Source organism: Micropterus dolomieu, linkage group LG18, assembly GCF_021292245.1.
Source record: "Micropterus dolomieu isolate WLL.071019.BEF.003 ecotype Adirondacks linkage group LG18, ASM2129224v1, whole genome shotgun sequence".
NCBI lineage: Eukaryota > Metazoa > Chordata > Actinopteri > Centrarchiformes > Centrarchidae > Micropterus > Micropterus dolomieu.
This window is the reverse complement of record NC_060167.1, coordinates 18,104,660-18,125,040: the sequence shown is the minus strand read 5'-3', so window position 1 is coordinate 18,125,040 and position 20,381 is coordinate 18,104,660. Positions and strand designations below refer to the sequence as shown.

The window sequence follows — 20,381 nt, the reverse complement described above, 5'->3', positions numbered from 1 at the left end:
ATGTATAATGTTCAAAAGCAATAATGACCAGCTCTCAAACATATCTAAACAAATAAAAACAGTAACAAATAGTAATATGGTTAAAATAATTTATTTTTATCATTTTATTATTTTAATTTTATTCCAATACTGACATACACTGAAGAATATAGTGCATGATTGTATTCATTGAATGTATTCAGAATCATCTATAAAATAATAAATTTGATTGAACATAAATTTCAATATCTAGTTTTATTAGATTTTAATTATAACTTGCAGAGAATTAATGACTTGAAGAACACTTATGTGACAATGTCATGATAAGATCATAACACTGCAAAATGATTCTGCTGAAAGTTGAATATTGAACTATCGCCCAGCCCTACCTCTCTGAGACATGCAGACACCACTACAGGCTCCAGTTAGTCTTTGAGCACATAACCAGGAAACCAGTCACAAACTCACAAGTGTGGATTTCCCACCCTGGGAAAGGCTGGAGGTTACAGACCTACCCACACAGCACCTAAAGAAACAAGGCACTGACAAAGAGAAATGGCTGCACTTCACAGACTCTGAAAGCCTGGTCCTCAAACAAAGGAGGCGGGAGGTCTTTCGCACACATCACCCATGACAGAACCCCAGCTGACGCCCTTTTAACATGGGGTCACCGCAGCCAGAATGGAGGCCACAACCCCTGGGAGCTCCTGCACCCCTTTGCCTCGACACCCCATCCCTGCTTTGGCTAAAGCACTCCATCCAGCAGTCACTGCAAAGACCAAGTGATGGTCATCTGACAGGGGCTGGTCAGTGGGGAGGTGGCACTTTGGTGGGGGGTGGGTGTGGGGGTGTTGGGAGTCAGGCAACTGCTTTCAGAAGAAGTATAAGAAGAAGTCAAATTAAACATAAGCAACAAAGTACCAAAAACATTCACATGTGATTTAGAAATGTGCTAAATATGAACCAAATGCGACTGACTCAATGGGTTTTATGGTGAAGTGGGTAGGTTGGGTCTTATAGCTGACTGGGTCAATGCTGGGCAAACAGGCCCATCAAGGACCAAAGAGATGCACCATGTCAGCTTTCAGGGCTTCCTGGAGGTCAGCAGACAGATGGGAATGGAAATGAGCCGACAGAGAGCTCATTTTAATCTGGCCCGGCAAAGCTGATCCAGTCATTACACTCGCCTGAAAACATGCAAACACACTCGCTATACATAAAGACACCCACATGCAAGTGGAGACAAACACACAGTTACCTGATGGAGAAAGAGGTATTTTTCTTTCATTCATTCTCTTTCAATAACCGCTAATACCTGAAAACACACAGTCCTTTACCCTTCGATACACACTTGATTGGTTTGCTCCAGGTTTGAGGCTAATTTCATCGAGTGAGGAGAACAATGGGATGAAAAATGGCATAAATTGGCCTCAGTTGGATGGTTTTAATATCCATTCCATTAAGGAGGGTCCATACAATTCTCCAGAACCCCCGTTTACTCTCCACTCAGTCAGATGATTGATCACATTGCCCTCACTTCCTAGGGATTTATTATTATTATTTTTTTAACAGTTAATGCTCAGAAGTATTTGACTTGGAAGGGGGAAAAAAGTATTTGCAATTCAAATCCTCTGTCTTGACGATTTTCATACTAATCAGAAAAGTTAATATTTGAATTAATACACGCAAGTTTCAACACAGTGGAACAAATCATCTGAATTGGACTTAAAATTCAAGTTTCCATGAAATGTACATTTTTTTGGCAGCATGTCAGCAAAACAATCACCCATGATCTGAAATAAAGACCACCGTACGCATTACAAAGTTGTGATGTTTTACTGAAAGCTAAGAGTAATGTTTGTTATCTATCCACTGTATATCCCTCCATCCTTTATCAGACAGCCATCTGGCCAGTGGACTGGACACAAGGGCATGTGATTGGATGGTGTGAAAAGAATGGGGGAAGGCTGGGTCAGTGTCTTTGGGGAAAGGTCAGGGGTCACGGACATTTGACAACACATGTCAAGGCCTGGCTCACACGCACACACACACCGCCTGCGTCTTCTGAATAACAGAGTCTGCAACCTCCTCTCAGCAATCTGCCCTCATCTGCACATTAGACAAAGAGCTAAATGACCAAATGCTGGATTTGATGCAAAACAGACACAACGGTTCACTGGGATCATTCCCTCCTCTGATCCGGCTTCTGCTTTTGTGAGGAGGCTGCAAAAATGATAAATAATTAATTATATTTCACTTTCTACATTCACAGCCCCTTAAAAATTTTTTAATTTTTAATAATTCTAAATCACACTTAAATCTCTCTTGCAAACTGCATTTCAAAACGATTCCACAGAAAACACATGCTACATCAGCAATAATCTTCTCAGGAGTTATCTGCACCAACCACCATGTACAGTAAATGAGGTGGGAGTCTAGACAGACGATACAGGCAGAGGAGGTAACCTTTGAGGCTCTTTCTTATTAATAAAACACTAACATCAGAGGGAGGCTGAGGCAAAACGATAACATTGAGTTTTTGTTTCATGGGTAAGACAAGCCAACCATGGTCTGCGAGCCCCCGTCTGGCCTTTCGGCAGCTTGGCTTGTCAGGCTGATGTATGGGAGAGCGCTGGTGTGCAGCTCCCCGAGGACCAGCCCTGTCTACTAACTGGGACACGACTGACAGTGAACCACAGCAAACATGCACTGCCCCCTCCGCCATGCACCCTCCATGATGCTCAGCCTGAGTATATTACACACACTGTAAGACTATCAGCGCAGGACTCACCCTTGTGAGAAAATATATAACTCACAGGTGATACATCAAGAACTGCTGACGGCAGTTAGGAAGAAATTAGCCACAGGTGCCAGACTTTTTTTTGTACAGACAGATATTTCTTGACTGTACAAAGATTTTGTCAGGAGTCTGTGTCCAGCTCATAGGAAAACACGATATAAATCAGCTGTGTGCTGCCATCAGGACCTTCACAAGGAGACTTTGAGAACCAAAACACAAAAGATGTAAATCAACAACCTCATATTTGCTATCACTGATAACCTTCCTCCTGTCATCATTTCATGTTTCGATAAGCCAACAACATTTTAGTTTAGGAGCATCCTTTAAAGCGAGTTCTGAGATTTCCCTCTGAGACATCTCCTGGCTGCTGCTCAGACTGGAGCAGCACCATGGTGATGCATACAGAGATGTCCACTCATTAGCAGAGTCCCACACAACAGCTGCTCTGTGACTGCACAGTCACCTCGTCTCCTGGCCCTTTGTCCATACTAAACATCTCTGACCCACGCAAGGAGCCTAGACAGCAGCACACATACAACACACACACACACACACACACACACACTACAAACTCATTTCTTATCCTGTCCAGTCACAACCCCTTCTCTCTCTCTCTCTCTCTCTCTCTCTTTCGTTCCATACCTCTCCATACATTTCCATATCCCAAACCTCATTAAACTCTTACCTCCATCCCCATCTCATGGCACCATAATGGGCTCCCCTGCCCCCCTCTCCTCTCTCACACTAATAAAATATATCATCGGGACTACATTTATCATAATGCAGATGCCCTTGGGTAACCCTGGAGGTTGGGTGGTGGGGTGTTGGAGGGATGCTCATGGGTGTCAGCTGATGGTTAGATGCTTCGCTGTCCTCTTTCAGACATATGAGGCTTTATTTGAGGTGTTTCACAGTACAGGATTATTGGAGACAGACACAGTAAGATGTGATATGTGTGGCATGTGATATGCAATAACTCTGTTGAGGGGGATGCTTATAAGACTGGCAACACTTACAGATACAAACAATCAATCAGAGAAGACAGAGACAGGCCTAATCAGAGACTAGTCTCCTCAAAATGAATTAGTAGGCCTAAGGCTGTTGAAATATCCACACAGATACAAAACACCTCGAAACCAATAAGTAATAACGAGGTGAAACAGAAGAGACTTACCCTGCATGATATATGGGACCGCTTGCCCATCAGGTCATATTTTCCTTTTAACTCTTTAAGCAGCTGATCCAGTTGACTCTTCTCTTCTTTCCCGCTGTAGTCCTGGTCTAAGAGCACATAGGCCCGCCAGTTGGCAGAGTCGAATCCCCAGTGGACTGTCCGGTTCTCGAGTCTCTTGTGACTGTGGACCACAAACTTGTGAGGGGGGAACATGAGTCTGCAATCCATGCACTGGATGCAGGCGGCACTCGGGCCGGTGTACAGTTCCGGGACAAACAAGCCCTTACACCGACCAAAACATTCATGATAGACTTTGAAGCTCTTCTCGGTTCGCTCCAACTCCAGGGAGCCTAACTCCTTGTTGCAGTGAGGAGGGTAAGTACCGCCGTAGATGAGAGCGTTACAGAGGCGCTCAGCATCCGTCTGAGTGATCAGCCCGCAGGACGGAGCCGAGAAGGGCAGGATACCCACCACTTTGAGGATCTCCAGCTGGTCCGCCGTGCACCTGGAGCAGTAGATGTGCAGGTCATCGCACACCGTGTTGATCTGTTGGAGGGAAAAATCTCTCAGGACGCTGTTGAGGATCTGCGGCAGGCAGAGGCGCTTCTCACCGCCGACCACGAAGCAGGAGATGGGCTCCCGCTCCAGGACCGTCTCGCACCTCTCTGTGGAGCGGTCGGACGGGATGAAAAGTGGACCGGACATTACTGGAGGTGTCTGGGCCGGCAGGGTAAGCATCATCTCTGCGGATTTTCCATCTTTACTGAAGAGTGAGTCCTGGTGCCACCGAGCGGAGAACGCAGCCGGTCCGCCGAGAGAGCGCATGGAACTCAGATGAAACTGCTTCAGAGTTTGCTGAAGTCCGGGATGGTGCTGAAAGCTCGTGCCCTCCATGTTGTTGCCGGTTAGAGAGGAGATTTCAAAACTCAAAATGAAAGCTGAAATTCACTTATAGGATCGGGCGTCCTCAGCATCCGGCTACACGCTCAATAACGCGTATTTCCATGTCATCGGAGAAGCTTCCCAGTGCGTCCATTCAGAAAACCGACGGCTGCTGAATTCATAGGGGCTGTTCCTGTAAGCAGACGCAATTAAAGTCGACAACTCCTAGACTCAAAACTCGAATTATCCAACGCACAATTACCGGGTACTGTGTTTCTTTGCGCTCCTGCGGTTTTACGCACTCCTAATGTGCGCTCGAAATATGCCTCGTCTGCTCCGTCTGGCGTACTCTCAGTCTGTCTCCCCACTCACTCACTGTGTGAGTCGCTCTCTCTCTCTCTCTCTCCCTCTCTCTCTCTCCCTCTCTCTCTCTCTCTCTCTCGCCCTCTCTGTTTGTTTGTGTCTGGTTCAGTCATTGAATCCCAGCCAGGAATGTGACTGACTCCCCGGGCTGGCTCTTCCCTCAGCCAGCTGTTCCTCCCTCTGCTACATGGCAGCTGCACATTAAAAAAAGAAAAACGAAATCCCTCTAAACCGAGGGGAGGGTGGAGCTTAGGAAAATGTTGTTTAAAATATTGGAAACATAAAAATAAACTTTGATAAGTCAAATATTTGAACCTTGAAGTCCCGCATTTTTTAAACTTCTTTGAACATATAAATTTAGAATGAGATGATGTAATATATATTGTATTTATATATTTGCTAATAAGGTTTAACTGAAACAGTAGTAAGATGCAGGTAACTATATTAATAGTCAATTACTTTATTAAGTACATATTTGAGGTACTTAGGCTACTTTACTTGAGTATTTCCATTTTATGCTACTTCTTCAGTACATTTCATAGGAAATATGTTTACTTCAATACATTTATTAGGCTACCTTTGGTAGCTATTACTTTACAGACTTATTCCAGTTCATGAAATATGAAGCGGTGGCATAGACTACGCAGCAGTTTATAAATCAGTTAATTTGCTCCACCTCGACCAAATACAACAGTAAAATGCATACTAGCCCATGAATGCATCAACACTGATAATCTAATAGTATAATGTATAACAGTATATCACACAGCGAAATGTTTCGCGAACAGTTTTTCTTTTGATATTTGTATTTAGTCATTTAAATGTATTTTGTATTTTTATTTTATTTTTTACAAGTAAGGTAAATAGTACAATCTTAATAAGCACAGACCAAAGTCCAGATGGCAAACTATCAGAGGAATAAAGTTGTGTTCCTGCATTATAGGCCAGAAAAAAATCCTTGAATAATTTAAGTAAATTAAGCTCAGCAGTCATTAGCATCACACGTTAGACAATTTCAGACTTAAAAAAGTGAAGACTTGTATTATATACAAACATATATTGTTCAGTTTTTTTTAAATTGTGTCCTATTCTATGCTTTCAAATGTGTTAAAAATCTCAAGTAAGCATCATTGTATAAGTTCAATTTGTGTAAAATTATGAAGATACCATATGATTATTAATATAACAATTATTATTTTCCACTTACGGAAGTAAGGGTCGCGGGGGGCTGGAGCCAATCCCAGCTTACATCTGGCAAAAGGTGGGGTACACCCTGGACAGGTCGCCAGTCCATCGCAGGGCCACACAAACACTCACACTCACATCCACACCTAAGGACAATTTGGGAGACACCAATTAACCTAGCCTGCATGTCTTTAGATGGTGGGAGGAAGCCGGAGCACTCGGAGTGAACCAACGCGGACACGGGGAGAACATGCACACAGCTCATAAACGTAGATATAAATTCTATATTAAACCTATAAAGTCTATATAAATCTGATCTGAAAGGCTCATCCATTTACTTCACATTGATTCTTGCATTGATAACACCTCTCCTCATATTAGCAATTATTTTTCACTTTGTACTACTATTTCCTTGTTCTCATTTATTCTTACCAAATAACCTGAAATTTGAATTTACCTTCTTTGGTCTTTAACCTTTTGTAACCACTGGATGGCGCTAAATATCAACCATTGAATGGTAACACATAGAAATTGATCAAAGTCAAAGGGAGAGGAATTTGTCATGATGACAAAAACAATGAAAAGAACAAAGCAAACATCTACAATTATATTTTATTAGCTTAAAGTACAAAGAATATTTATCTTTTCAAAATAAATACAATTCCATCAAATTTAGAGCACACAATCAATACAAATCATCATTTTCAGTGACATTTTGTGATAAAAATATAAAATCTTGAAATGATCCTAAATGAAACAGACAAGCATTTATTCACCACTTAAAAAAAACAAAAAGATTACAGCATACCTTAAACATCTAAACACCTTGAATCCTAAGCAATGCATGTCTAATTGTTAATGTCACATCCCGCACCAGATTATCCAATACTTCAGACTTTTACTTCTGGTTTTACTGTCACAGGTTAGATTATAATTGTTCCCACTGTTTCCAATATTTGACAGTTCACATTGGACATCATTTTCAGTTTGCTTAAGACAACAGATTTAAAAACAACTTCACAAACAAACATCTAAATAACTAAATAAAACTGAAAGGCTGTCCTGTGTTTGATATAAGTTATGGAACAATGTTTAAATCAAAATCTAAACTCAGACAGCTTATCCTTTCACATGGATTTAATTATGCATTATAACACAATAAATATGTCACAAGCTTCAGTGAAAAAGAACAAGGGATTCACTTGAAATCTTCTCATTTAAAGTGTGTCTGCACGGCCTCCATCACGCTGCTCGCAGCCACATTTAACCTACTTAATACCAACCTTGAGAGTGGGTTCTCAGAGATATTTTTATTCATCGGGAACAGGCAATAAGTGAAAGACACTACCCTAATTCAGGCATCTTATTTTCATACTTCGGTGGCGGAGTGATGGGTTCAATGGTCACTGGATTCTGCGTGGGGCTGCGGATTTGGAGGCGGAAGTCCTTGAGGTGCAGTTTGTCTGACTTAATCCTTCTCACCCGGAGGGGCCTCAGCAAACGACTGGCACGGCTGCTGCTGCGGACGGACAAGCTGGGGTTTGATATCTCAGTGGCAGGTTGAGCTGGAGCTGGTGTGGGATCATTAGGATGGGCCTCCTCGGTGGGGTTGCTACCAGGCTCTGCACCCTCATTTTCCACAGCGGCTATGATGTCCTCGTAGGACGGCAGCTGGGAGGTGCTGTTGCGAAGGTTGCTTTGGCGGACAGGGTAGTTGCCACTGCCAACGACCTCCTCATAACTTGGCACGCTGAATGTGTTTGGGTCTGCAGCTCTGCAAATAGATGCAAGAGGTGAACCTAAGTGAAAAATCTTGATTTAAGGATTTTACTTTATTATAATTAGCTTGATGCTTTTAAAAGAATCTGTGCAGTATGACAGCAGGACCACATGAGTGCCTAGATTTAATAATATTAAAGAAAACAAATTATGTGACAACAATTGGGGATTTTCTCAGCAAAGACGTATGATCCAAGACACAGACCCTATATTTATAATTACATGTTAAATTAGCGAATGTATGAACTACGCTTTTTTAAAACATTTCTTTTGTCAAGTTACTATGTGTAGAAGGTGCATATGATTATTGCATGATTCAAATTATTCTGATGGCATAAGTATTCGTTTGTACAAAAATGAAACAATCCCAATGATAACTGGTTAATAAATGGTTCAAGACTTTGCCATTTCAACAATGTTGATTTGGTTTGGTGAGCTCACAAAACAAAAACAACAAGAACCCTCCTCACATATAGTGATCACCATAGGACATAAAGGTGAATTAACTAATTAATAAATAAATACATAATAATCATTTAAGAAAAAGTACCACAACCAGCTATGACGTATACCACTGTTTACAGTACATGCCCATACAATGTCTCACAGACAGGAACAATAACAGCATATTAGTGATTTAGGAGAAAGAAAAGCATGAACGGCCTCTGGGTAAGTGCTGTTGTAGAACCTGGCTGTCCTACTTCTGATACTTTCAAGTCTTTTAAAAGAAGGGAGATGGTTCAAAAGATGGTTAGCAGGGTGAGAGGAGTCATTGTGTCCCTATTTCCGTTGTCTACTGGTCTACATTTCAGCAAGAGACGGTAGCTCCTGGCCTATGATTTTTTATGCAGATGCTTCCCATCTTATGCTGACGTGCTTCCATACCACACAGTTATTCCAAATAGGTGAGGATGCTCTCAATCCCAGCACAATAAAATTGCATACCTTCCTTTTGGAAAATTCATCCACTCCGGCAGTGGTTTGCGGAGAAAGGCTACTACCAGATGGCGCCCCAGTTAAGGAATATTCAAATGTTAAACAAAGTGGCTTTAAATATTCCATTTTGAAATGTTTCAAGACATGGAAAGAAATACTTTAGTGTATAATATATTTTTAAAGATTTCAAATTGGAGGAATTTGGCAATTAAAACCATCTAATTAAAAAAAAAATAAAGTAAAAAAAAGAAAAGAAAAAAAAAAAAAAAGGAGAGAAAAAGTTATTACTCACGGTTCCTCTGCCACATTATCCACAAGGGGGACTCCTGTTGCCGCTGGCTGGTTCCTTCTGGTGCGTGTCCTCCTCTTGCTCCTCACCCCGAGGCAGATGGATAAAAGCAACATGGCTGCCCCAACTCCAACCAGCACTATAGCCACTGTTGAAGACTTAGTGGTCTCTGTAGCTTTTCCATTATTGTTCCCGGGCACCGCGGTGGTGTTTTCTGATGGAGTGTGGGAGCCACCTGAGGCCTCCCCGTCCATGGGTATCACAGTCCACACAATCATAACAATACCCAGAGCAATGAGTCCCACTCCCAGGGCGCAGAGGGCATAGTGTGCGCCTGAACTGGTGCCCTGTGAGCTGGAGGGTCTGTTGGGGCGGTTATTGGCGCCACATACACCCCGACTTGAACACATCCCTGCAGGACAAACTGCAACAGAGACAATAACACAGTGAGAAGAGACATAAAGCCGCAAAGCTCTCACACTGTAATAATCTAAAACGATTCAAGTAATGCAATTCCACAAAGATGTGTTGTAGCCATATTGTGCTGCCATTAAGCACACTCACCTCACATTACTGGTTGCCATGCCAACAGAGTTTTTTTGTACAGTTGTTTACAAATGTTAAAGCAAAAAACACTTTGAGGAAAATGATATACTGTCATAAAATGGTAGAGTGCTGTTGTGTGCTGAACAGAAGGTACAAGGTGCATCACAGTAAGAAAAACCTCCACATAACAAGGCTCTGGTAAATACTTTGTGGTTACAGTGAATGGTGCTTTTGAGATTAAAGAGAATTATGCAGTGGTTACATTAATCTCTTGAGCTTAATTTACCCAACAAACAAATAAAAACCTGGTATTGCTTCAATGGAGCATCATGGAAGTTCAAGCAACTAGATGTATAGTCACATGTAGGGCTGCAAATGATGATTATTCTCATTATCAATTACTCTGCTGATTATTTCTCGATCAATCAATTAGCTGTTTTCTTGATGAACTGTCAGAAAATGGCCCAAAAAAATGCACATTGCAGTTTCCTAAAGCCCAAGGTGACATCTTCAAATATCTTGTCCTAAAGATATTCAGTTTGTAATCATGAACAGAGAAAAAGCAGGAAATCCACACATTGGAGCTCAAACAAGCAAATGTTTTCCGAATAGTCCGTTTTATCTTTCTAATTCACTCATAACATTTTAAATTACATTCCATACTGCTTCCACCATGGTGCTATTTGATCATATGTTGCTGCCTTGTTTCCCGTTGCGAAGTTTGTCTGTGTTTGTGTTTTGTTATGCTTCTTGTATCGTTTATGTGTCTCACTAATCTGATTGTCCCTGTTCATCAAACCCCTTCATTCCTGTATGTCTTTCCCTTCAAAAGGATGTTTCCCTCTTGCCAGACAGTGGTTGTAAATAAGATTTTTTTCTAAACTAACTTGCCTGGTTAAATAAAGGTTACTTTCTTTAATCTCTAGTCACTTGGCTCACATACTATAAATTATATATCACCACAAGGAAAGACCTATAATCAAAACACATATTGAGTTGTTCCCAAGAGCTTGGGTTCACAGCATGTGGATTTTGAATGTAAATCTAATTAATTGAAACACATTTTTGCACCACAGCACCAAACTGACAGATTTTCCTGATTATATTTCAGACATTTATCTGGTTGTAAATAATTATTATTGATTGTATAGTGCAAATAATGTTAAAAGTTCTACAATACTGCATCTCTTCTTTTATATTCCTTTGTGCTGCTATGTCGACCGAAATTTCCCCTACAGGGGATTAATAAAGTAATATCTTATATTTATTGCAAAGCAAAACATGAGTCAGGTCACCAAACTAAAAAGTGTGTCTTGACTGACTTTCTGCATTGTGTTGTCATTTGTCACTGTAATAAAACTGGCTGTATCTGTGAATAAATTAATTCTTTCATGGTTTGTGTGCTGACACTGCCACATCTTTGAGCCACAGGAGTGAGAGAGCAGGAGAACCGTTTAAACAACAAAACACTGAGTGTGGTGAGAAAACAGTTTAGAAGATACCACACATGTCTTAACATGACAAACATGAACCTGAAAGACCGCTGCATTGAAAGGAATGACTCAAACTCAAAGAATGGAGTGATATGGTTAGAGTGACTTGGCAGCAATTCATGCAAATATATTACTCAGCATTCATTTTGAAATAGGCCTACAGTAAATCACAAAGGAACAGATTGGAACATACACACACACACACACACACACCCACCCACACCTGTACAATTTAATGCGACCTCACCCAACTTGGGTGAGGCCCTCTTTATTTCCAGAAATTCTTGCAATTAAAACAATGGATTCTAATTTATTTTCTCCATATTGTTCTTAAGACAAAGAAATATCTACTTGGGATATTTCAGTACAGGTTACATACAGGTGCTGGTCATATAATTAGAATATCATCAAAAAATTGATTTATTTCAGTAACTCCATTCAAAAAGTGAAACTTGTATAATGTATACATTCATTCCTTTCAGACTGATATATTTCAAGTGTTCATTCCTTTTAATTTTGATGATTATAACTGACAACTAATGAAAACCCCAAAATCAGTATCTTAGAAAATTAGGATATTGTGAAAAGGTTCAATATTGAAGACACCTGGTGCCACACTCTAATCAGCTAATTAACTCAAAACACCTGCAAAAGGCCTTTAAATGGTCTCAGTCTAGTTCTGTAGGCTACACAATCATGGGGAAGACTGCTGTCTTGACAGCTGTCCAAAAGACGACCATTGACACCTTGCACAAGGAGGGCAAGACACAAAAGGTCATTGCTAAAGAGGCTGGCTGTTCACAGAGCTCTGTGTCCAAGCACATTAATAGAGAGGCAAAGGGAAGGAAAAGATGTGGTAGAAAAAGGTGTACAAGCAATAGGGATAACCACACCCTCTCCCCCACATCAAAAATGTGGGGGAGATTCACAAAGATTGGACTGCAGCTGGAGTCAGTGCTTCAAGAACCACCACGCAAAGACGTATGCAAGACATGGGTTGCAGCTGTCGCATTCCTTGTGTCAAGCCACTCTTGAACAGGACACAGCATCAGAAGCGTCTGGACTGCTGCTGAGTGGTCCAAAGTTATGTTCTCTGATGAAAGTAAATTTTGCATTTCCTTTGGAAATCAAGGTCCCAGAGTCTGGAGGAAGAGAGGAAAGGCACAGAATCCACATTGCTTGAAGTCCAGTGTAAAGTTTCCACAGTCAGTGATGGTTTGGGGTGCCATGTCATCTGCTGGTGTTGGTCCACTGTGTTTTCTGAGGTTCAAAGTCAACGCAGCCGACCAACTTTATGGAGATGCAGATTTCATTTTCCAACAGGACTTGGCACCTGCACACAGTGCCAAAGCTACCAGTACCTGGTTTAAGGACCATGGTATCCCTGTTCTTAATTGGCCAGCAAACTCCCCTGACTTTAACCCTATAGAAAATCTATGGGGTATTGTGAAGAGGAAGATGCGATACACCAGACCCAACAATGCAGAACAGCTGAAGGCCACCATCAGAGCAACCTGGGCTCTCATAACATCTGAGCAGTGCCACAGACTGATCGACTACGTGCCACGCCGCATTGCTGCAGTAATTCAGGCCCAACTAAGTATTGAGTGCTGTACATGCTCATACTTTTCATGTTCATACTTTTCAGTTGGCCAACATTTCTAAAACAACCTGTTTTTGTACTGGTCTTAAGTAATATTCTAATTTTTGGAGATACTGAAATTGGGATTTTCATTAGTTGTCAGTTTTTTAAGTGCTTTACAGAACCGACTAAAAAAAAATAAATAAATAAAAAGTGCACACAGCCAAGATAAAAACAACAACAACATTAGGGATGGGGATCATTAATTTTTATTGACATTGATACCCTTATTGAGACTGCTTAACGATCTGATTCTTTATCAATACCACTATCGATACTTTACTATTATTTAGTGATGGTTATTTGGTAAAATCAGACCCAAGGGGTATGACGTAGGCCTGCACGGTATGAGGAAAATATTCAATGTGCGATAATGTTATATATTGAGATGACATATCACTTGCAATAAAGTATTAAAGTAGTAAAGTGTACATATTAACTGCCTGGTTGTTTTTAATTTAATATTTTAAATACAGCTAAATGTTGTTTCTAGACAACAGCAAAGTAACTCAATAACTTTCTGACATCACAAGTAGTGAGTGACGTTTAGAAAGAATCAGTCTGTATCAGTCCCTCCTCCTCTCTCGCTGGCTGCAGGTAATGTTACCAGGTAGAAGGAGGAGCGGCTGGTTTGTCTCAGCCAGCAGCGGAGTTTTTAAGACTACAGACCAGTCTGTGCTCCAGACAGACAGCTTTCTTTTTAACGTTAGCTTGTTTTTAACATTTGGCTAATGCTAAGCTAGCATTAGCTGTGCTTGTATAAAACAAAGGATGAGAGATGACATAGATGATTAGGGATGAAACGTTATGAAAATTTCATATCACGATTATAGTGGAAAAAATTATCACAGTTATCAGTATTATCACGGTATTGTAAAAATGTGCCAAAAATTATTAAAATGTACTGAAACCATTTCAACAAGTTTTATATTGAAAACTACTTGTTGTCATTGACCCAAACAAACCCACGTTGCATTCTGCGCATGCGCGCCTGCTTCTGGGAGACGCTGGACAGTGTTTACCGTGAGATTATGATGGGTACGGTTAACCATACCCGGGTATCATGGTAATTAAAATGTGTTTTAATTTTACCGTGTTTTGCCATTAAACCGGTAATCGTTTCATCCCTAGATTAAATTAACCATTTCTACATGTTTAACCTTACAGGCGGGTGTATTGATAAAGTAGCCTATTGTGTTTTTACTTGTGAAGGATTTATTGCAGGTACTTACAGCAACAAGCTTGGCTGTCATCTACGTTACAGTAGTTTGGAGCTAACTCACCTTATTTTACAACGAGGGCACAGCTTCTCGCTCTGTGTGTGTTGCGTTGCAAAATAAAACCGAATTGAGTCTTGATAGCAGTATGGATAAGCTCGAACATTATTGATTTTCGTGTTTTGAGAAATTTTGGAACCTGGTCCTTTTGGAACCGGGTCTCGATCCCAATTGTCAACATCATCAACCCCTGATTATACACCAGAGTGTGCAATAAAAACAGGTAAAATGCAAGTGAAAAAGAAGTACAGAACTAGACAGACAATAGATTTAGAATAAAAAAGCCTTTCTATGAAAGTAAGTTTCAAGGAGAGATTTAGAAGGAGGTACTGAGTTAGTTAACATAAGTTCCTCAGGTATGGAGTTCTAACAGAAAACACCCAGTTTCCTTTTGTAAATAGGCAGTCTGCGGGAACAGTTAAGTCAGAGTAAATCTTTCCTGTAGCCTACGTTTGATTTCTCTAGGCCATGTAGGCCTAAGGCTTTAAAAGTAATTAGTAAAAGTTGAAAATCAATTCAATACCTAATAGGTGGCCAGTGTAATGTTTACAGGATGGGTGTGATAGTTTTGTGTCTTAGAGCTTCTGGAAAGTCTGGCAGCTGAGTTCTGAACGAGCTGGGGACGGGAGATGGCCTTTTTTCTGAGCCCTGAATACAGGCAATTACAGTAATCCAGACGTGGCGAGCTAAACAGTATCGATGACTTTTTCCAAGATCTACTTGAGATTTAAATTTTTTTTTACTTTTGCATGAGTTTCTCACCTTGGTGATTTGTGTGTCAAAACCGAAAGATCACACCCAAATTGCGAGCAGAATGTTTGACGTAGAAGGAGAGGTTCTTTTTCAAGTCACAGGTTTTGTGACATTTCATATCAGAGAGACAAGTCTTAACATAAGTCCGTACCGGTTGGTGGAACATAAAATTGCATATCCTCCACATTAAATAACAGTGGAAATTAATATTTTACCCGCAAATTCTATAAATGGATAATAGTGTACGACAAAGAACTAACCCCTAGGGAACACCACATGAGAGGGGGACCAGTGAGGAGATTACTAGATACTTGTGTGTGATATGGAGTCTCAGTCTCAGTGGATGCTTCCATATGCTGGCTAGGAGGGTTGACTACTGAGTTTGAAATAAAACCCCGGGATTGTGACTGCTACTAACAATCAAATTGGAAACATAAAAGGGTTCTTGTGTCTTTAACTGCACACTGAAACACATCAAACTTTTGAGGATATCAAAAGATACCTTGAGTTCGTCTTTTATTTTCGTTCCTTCCTTTTAAATCTCTGGTACAGTCATTAATTGTGTTACATTTGCCCATTTCATCTTGATATGGGTGATGCCATCAAGGATAGTCTGATATGTTATATAATAAAAATATTCTTCCCCTCTGATTAGGGGTATATCAGGCAGAGGCAGCTATAATGCTTTTGCAGAAACGTCTAGCAAGATCAGATACAGGTATACGGCATAGGAGCATGACGTGAGGGCCTTGGGATCAAAGACATTAAAATCAGAGACAGTAACACTATGAGACAGCACAAGGTCAAGGGTATGTCCCTTATTGTGTGTTGGATTTTTAACAGACTGTTTGGGATTAAAATACTAGAGTTTAAGAAAAAAAATACAGAAATAAAAGACAGAAGGGGCAAGAGACATGTATATTAAAATTACCAAATACAATTTTCAGCCATGATAAATGAAAGATGATCAGAAAAGTCTTGAATAAAACTAGTGCTGGTCTTAGAAGTGGCCAATAGATTAAAATAGCTCCAGATTCTGGGCATGTAAAAGAAAACCTGGCCTGACAGCTAGATATCCTGTTAATTACAACAGGAATAGTCTGAAAAATACACTGCTCAAAAAAAATGAAGGGAACACTTAAACAACTCCAAGGTCAATCACACTCCTGTGAAATCAAACTGTCCACTTAAGAAGCAATACTGATTGACAATTTCATATGCTGTTGTGCAAATGGAATAGACAACAGGTGGAAATTACAGGCAATTAGCAAGACACCCCCAATAAAGGAGTGGTTCTGCAGGTGGTGACCACAGACCACTTCTCAGTTCCTATGCTTCCTGGCTGATGTTTTGGTCACTTTTGAATGCTGGAGGTGCCTTCACTCTAGTAGTAGCATGAGACGGAGTCTACAGCCCACACAAGTGGCTCAGGTAGTGCGATGCGAGCTGTGGCAAGAAGGTTTGCTGTGTCTGTCAGCATAGTGTCCAGAGCATGGAGGCGCTACCAGGAGACAGGCCAGTACATCAGGAGACGCGGAGGAGGCCGTAGGAGGGCAACAACCCAGCAGCAGGACCGCTACCTCCGCCTTTGTGCAAGGAGGAGCAGGAGGAGCACTGCCAGAGCCCTGCAAAACCTCCAACAGGCCACAAATGTGCATGTGTCTGCTCAAATGGTCAAACAGACTCCATGAGGGTGGTATGAGGGCCCGACCTCCACAGGTGGGGGTTGTGCTTACAGCCCAACGCCGTGCAGGACGTTTGGCATTTGCCAGAGAACACCAAGATTGGCAAATTCGCCACTGGCGCCCTGTGCTCTTCACAGATGAAAGCAGGTTCACACTGAGCACGTGACAGGCGTGAGAGTCTGGAGACGCCGTGGAGAACGTTCTGCTGCCTGCAACATCCTCCAGCATGACCGGCTTGGCCGTGGGTCAGTAATGGTGTGGGGTGGCATTTCTTTGGGGGGCCGCATAGCCCTCCATGTGCTCGCAAGAGGTAGTCTGACTGCCATTAGGTACTGAGATGAGATCCTCAGACCCCTTGTGAGACCATATGTTGGTGCGGTTGGCCCTGGGTTCCTCCTAATGCAAGACAATGCTAGACCTCATGTGGCTGGAGTGTGTCAGCAGTTCCTGCAAGAGGAAGGCATTAATGCTATGGACCGGCCCGCCCCTTCCCCAGAAGTGAATCCAATTGAGCACATCTGGGACATCACGTCTCGCTCCATCCACCAACGCCACGTTGCACCACAGACTGTCCAGGAGTTGGCGGATGCTTTAGTCCAGGTCTGGGAGGAGATCCCTCAGGAGACCATCCGCCACCTCATCAGGAGCATGCCCAGGCGTTGTAGGGAGGTCATACAGGCACGTGGAGGCCACACACACTACTCAGCCTCATTTTGACTTGTTTTAAAGGACATTACATACAGTTGGATCGGCCTGTAGTGTGGTTTTCCACTTTGATTTTTAGTGTGACTCCAAATCCAGACCTCCATGGGATAAATTTGATTTCCATTGATAATTTGTGTGATTTTGTTGTCAGCACATTCAACTATGTAAAGAAAGGAGTATTTAATGAGATTATTTCATTCATTCAGATCTAGGATGTGTTATTTTAGTTTTCCCTTTATGTTTTTGAGCAGTGTACATTTAATTTTGTTTAGCAGAATTAGGATTTTGGGGACCAGCCAGTTTGGGAATCATTAAAACTGTAAAGCATAAGAGATTTCCTCATGTGAAAGTACTGAATATACTGAAGTGAGTGACGTGAAGACAGAACTGAAGCCCCTGCCATGCAGGAAGTATCAATTGAAAAGAAACGGTACACTGTGGATGTAAAAACGCTGCGTCTTGGTCAATACCTTATCTGCAACAATGTTTAGGTTGTGCCACGCACTATACCTTTAGCAAGGCAGAATGGGTCCATACAACACAGTGGCTCAGCAACGCGCAACAAAAAACTAACTATCCACCTATTGCAGCCATATGTACATGCAGCAGTCATCCATTTCTGTAGCCATATGAGCGTCAATCTTTTAAGAGTTGTGTGCCTCCTTCATCAGTCTCACTGTGGTGCTGAGCTGTTACTTAAACACTATAATGAAGGTTTTTTAAAATGCTAAATCCTGAATTCCTACACAATTCACATTAGAACTAGGCAATATAAAATAAAAAAACATTATGTATTTAGCACCTTTTGTACACAAAAGGGCTGAAAACATACAACTGAAAGCAGAAGAAAAGTATACACATATCGTCTATCACTGTTATTATGTTGCAGGATTTTTATGTTTCATCTCCCCATTTATCAAAAGTAGTATTATAGCGAAAAGGTCTATGTCCAAAATGTCTGGCAAACCTTGGTGCTCAGAGTGTGTGGGAACTCAACCTTCTGACGATTTAATTTTCATTCGTACCTGCATCCCAGCTGCGAGTTAAACACTGAATTTAAATAACTTCACAAAAGAATAACCGAAACGCAATCAGCAATCTATTTTCCAACCCAAGCGGATACAATGATACACAGTATATCAATCTGTGAAGGTCATTTTTTTTCTGTCGCACATTCTTGTTTCATATTGCAGACATCATAATGTGATGCAGATGAGTTTTCAAATAACCAACTCATTCTGGCAGGCTAGTCTGAGACCCTTCAGTCAATTTCTCACCTGGAAGCTTTGCTCTTCCTTAAGGGCACCTAAGTAATGGTGCTTTCCCCACCGTTTTATTCTGCTGGTCACAAGTTTGCTCCTCTAAACTTTAGGCCACCACTGCCAATATGAACATGTTAGAGGAATCTTTTTTTTGTTGTTGTTTTTAAAACCTCTGGCCTAGAGAGTTTAAAATGTATCATACCATTGTAACTTAAATCCAAAATAACTGTCCCAAAAAAACAATTAGTTCATTTCACTGTCTATAGATCATCCATTCAAGTTGGTAAATCAGTTAAAACCTCTTGCATCTGTCATTATCAAGCGGATCTATTGTCAGGATAGGACAGACACACAGATGAACATTGTTGAAACAAGAGCTACATAGGGCTGGACTATAAATCAATAATGGTAATTATCCTCCATAACAATATAACAAATGTTCAATATATCGTAACTTAAAAAAGTTTGATATCTATTTGCTGTCTGTGATTAAAATTAGGAGACTAAGCAGTTTGGTGTACACTGTTAAATCTCAGCTGCGCATAAAACTCCTTGAAAAAAACAACATTAAATTCACTGAATAAATACAGCAATGCCATATGCGATAATTATTGTCCATCAGCTTTCAGTGGAATCATATCAATACGATCATATCATGTTATTGTTTTAGAAAATTGTGTTGTTCAAATTACTGATTTCAAACAAACGTGAAAACGTAAGTGAAAGCTACAAATATGAGTCACTGGGGTCGATCAAACAATTTCAACTCTAGGCGTGCTCAGAATCGTGAAACGTTCAATTAGAAAACTCAATCTGCTGATAAGGGCCGTGTGATACGGTCAAAAGCTCCAGAAAAAACTGGTAAGTAGACCTTGAGTTGAGATTATGATTAAGGACTTTGTTTTACAGGTGGAAAGTTGTGTCTGTAATTGTAACTTAAGTGCACACATTATGTTGTAGTTGTCTTTAATTCTTTGAGTGTGAACAATAGACCGTGATAAATTATATAGTTTTAGTAAAAATAATTCCACTAAAGCTATTTGGACTACTTCAGATATTTGGGTTTATTATTGTTATTGCTCAAATCCTAAACATTTCATTTTCATTTGTAGCACTAATATTACGTTTTTATCAACTTAGAAATATAGCAAAAATTCGATCTATGTTAACTTTTAAGGACACCGAGACCATTTTACACGCCTTCATCTCATCACGCCTGGATTATTGCAACAGCCTTTTCACCCGTTTAACCCAAAAATCTATTGATCGACTCCAGACTGTCCAGAACTCAGCTGCCAGGCTTTTAACCAGAACAAAGAAATATGACCACATTACTCCTATTTTAGCGTCATTACACTGGCTCCCAGTATGTTTTAGAATTGACTTTAAAATTCTATTGATCACTTTTAAAGCTCTTCATGGCCTCTTGCCTTGTTATATTTCTGAACTTTTAGTCCCATACACACCAGCACGTACCTTGAGATCCTCGGGCAGAGGTCTGTTGTCTGTTCCAGAGTCTCGACTGAAAACTAAAGGGGACAGAGCGTTTGCTGTCAGGGCCCCGAGGCTCTGGAACAGCCTGCCCGAGGAAATCAGGTCAGCTGAGTCAGTGAACTCTTTTAAGTCCCTTC

The 20,381-nt window shown here is 40.9% G+C and overlaps 2 protein-coding genes across 2 annotated transcripts in view; both read right to left on the bottom strand.

Annotated features, from left to right (window-relative positions):
* Nucleotides 1–5,277, bottom strand: part of skib (v-ski avian sarcoma viral oncogene homolog b) — a 31,675-nt gene extending 26,398 nt beyond the window's left edge. The window contains exon 1 of the mRNA XM_046029327.1: nt 3,954–5,277. Within this exon, the coding sequence (XP_045885283.1) occupies nt 3,954–4,847 (894 nt within the window). The 5' untranslated portion in view covers nt 4,848–5,277. The remainder of the gene's footprint in view (nt 1–3,953) is intronic.
* A 1,706-nt stretch (nt 5,278–6,983) lies between these two features.
* Nucleotides 6,984–20,381, bottom strand: part of tmem51b (transmembrane protein 51b) — a 33,683-nt gene continuing 20,285 nt past the window's right edge. Inside the window, exons 2-3 of the mRNA XM_046075869.1 lie at nt 9,391–9,811; nt 6,984–8,157 (exon numbers count right to left, since the gene is read on the bottom strand). Of these exons, the coding sequence (XP_045931825.1) occupies nt 7,728–8,157; nt 9,391–9,797 (837 nt within the window). The 5' untranslated portion in view covers nt 9,798–9,811 and the 3' untranslated portion in view covers nt 6,984–7,727. The remainder of the gene's footprint in view (nt 8,158–9,390; nt 9,812–20,381) is intronic.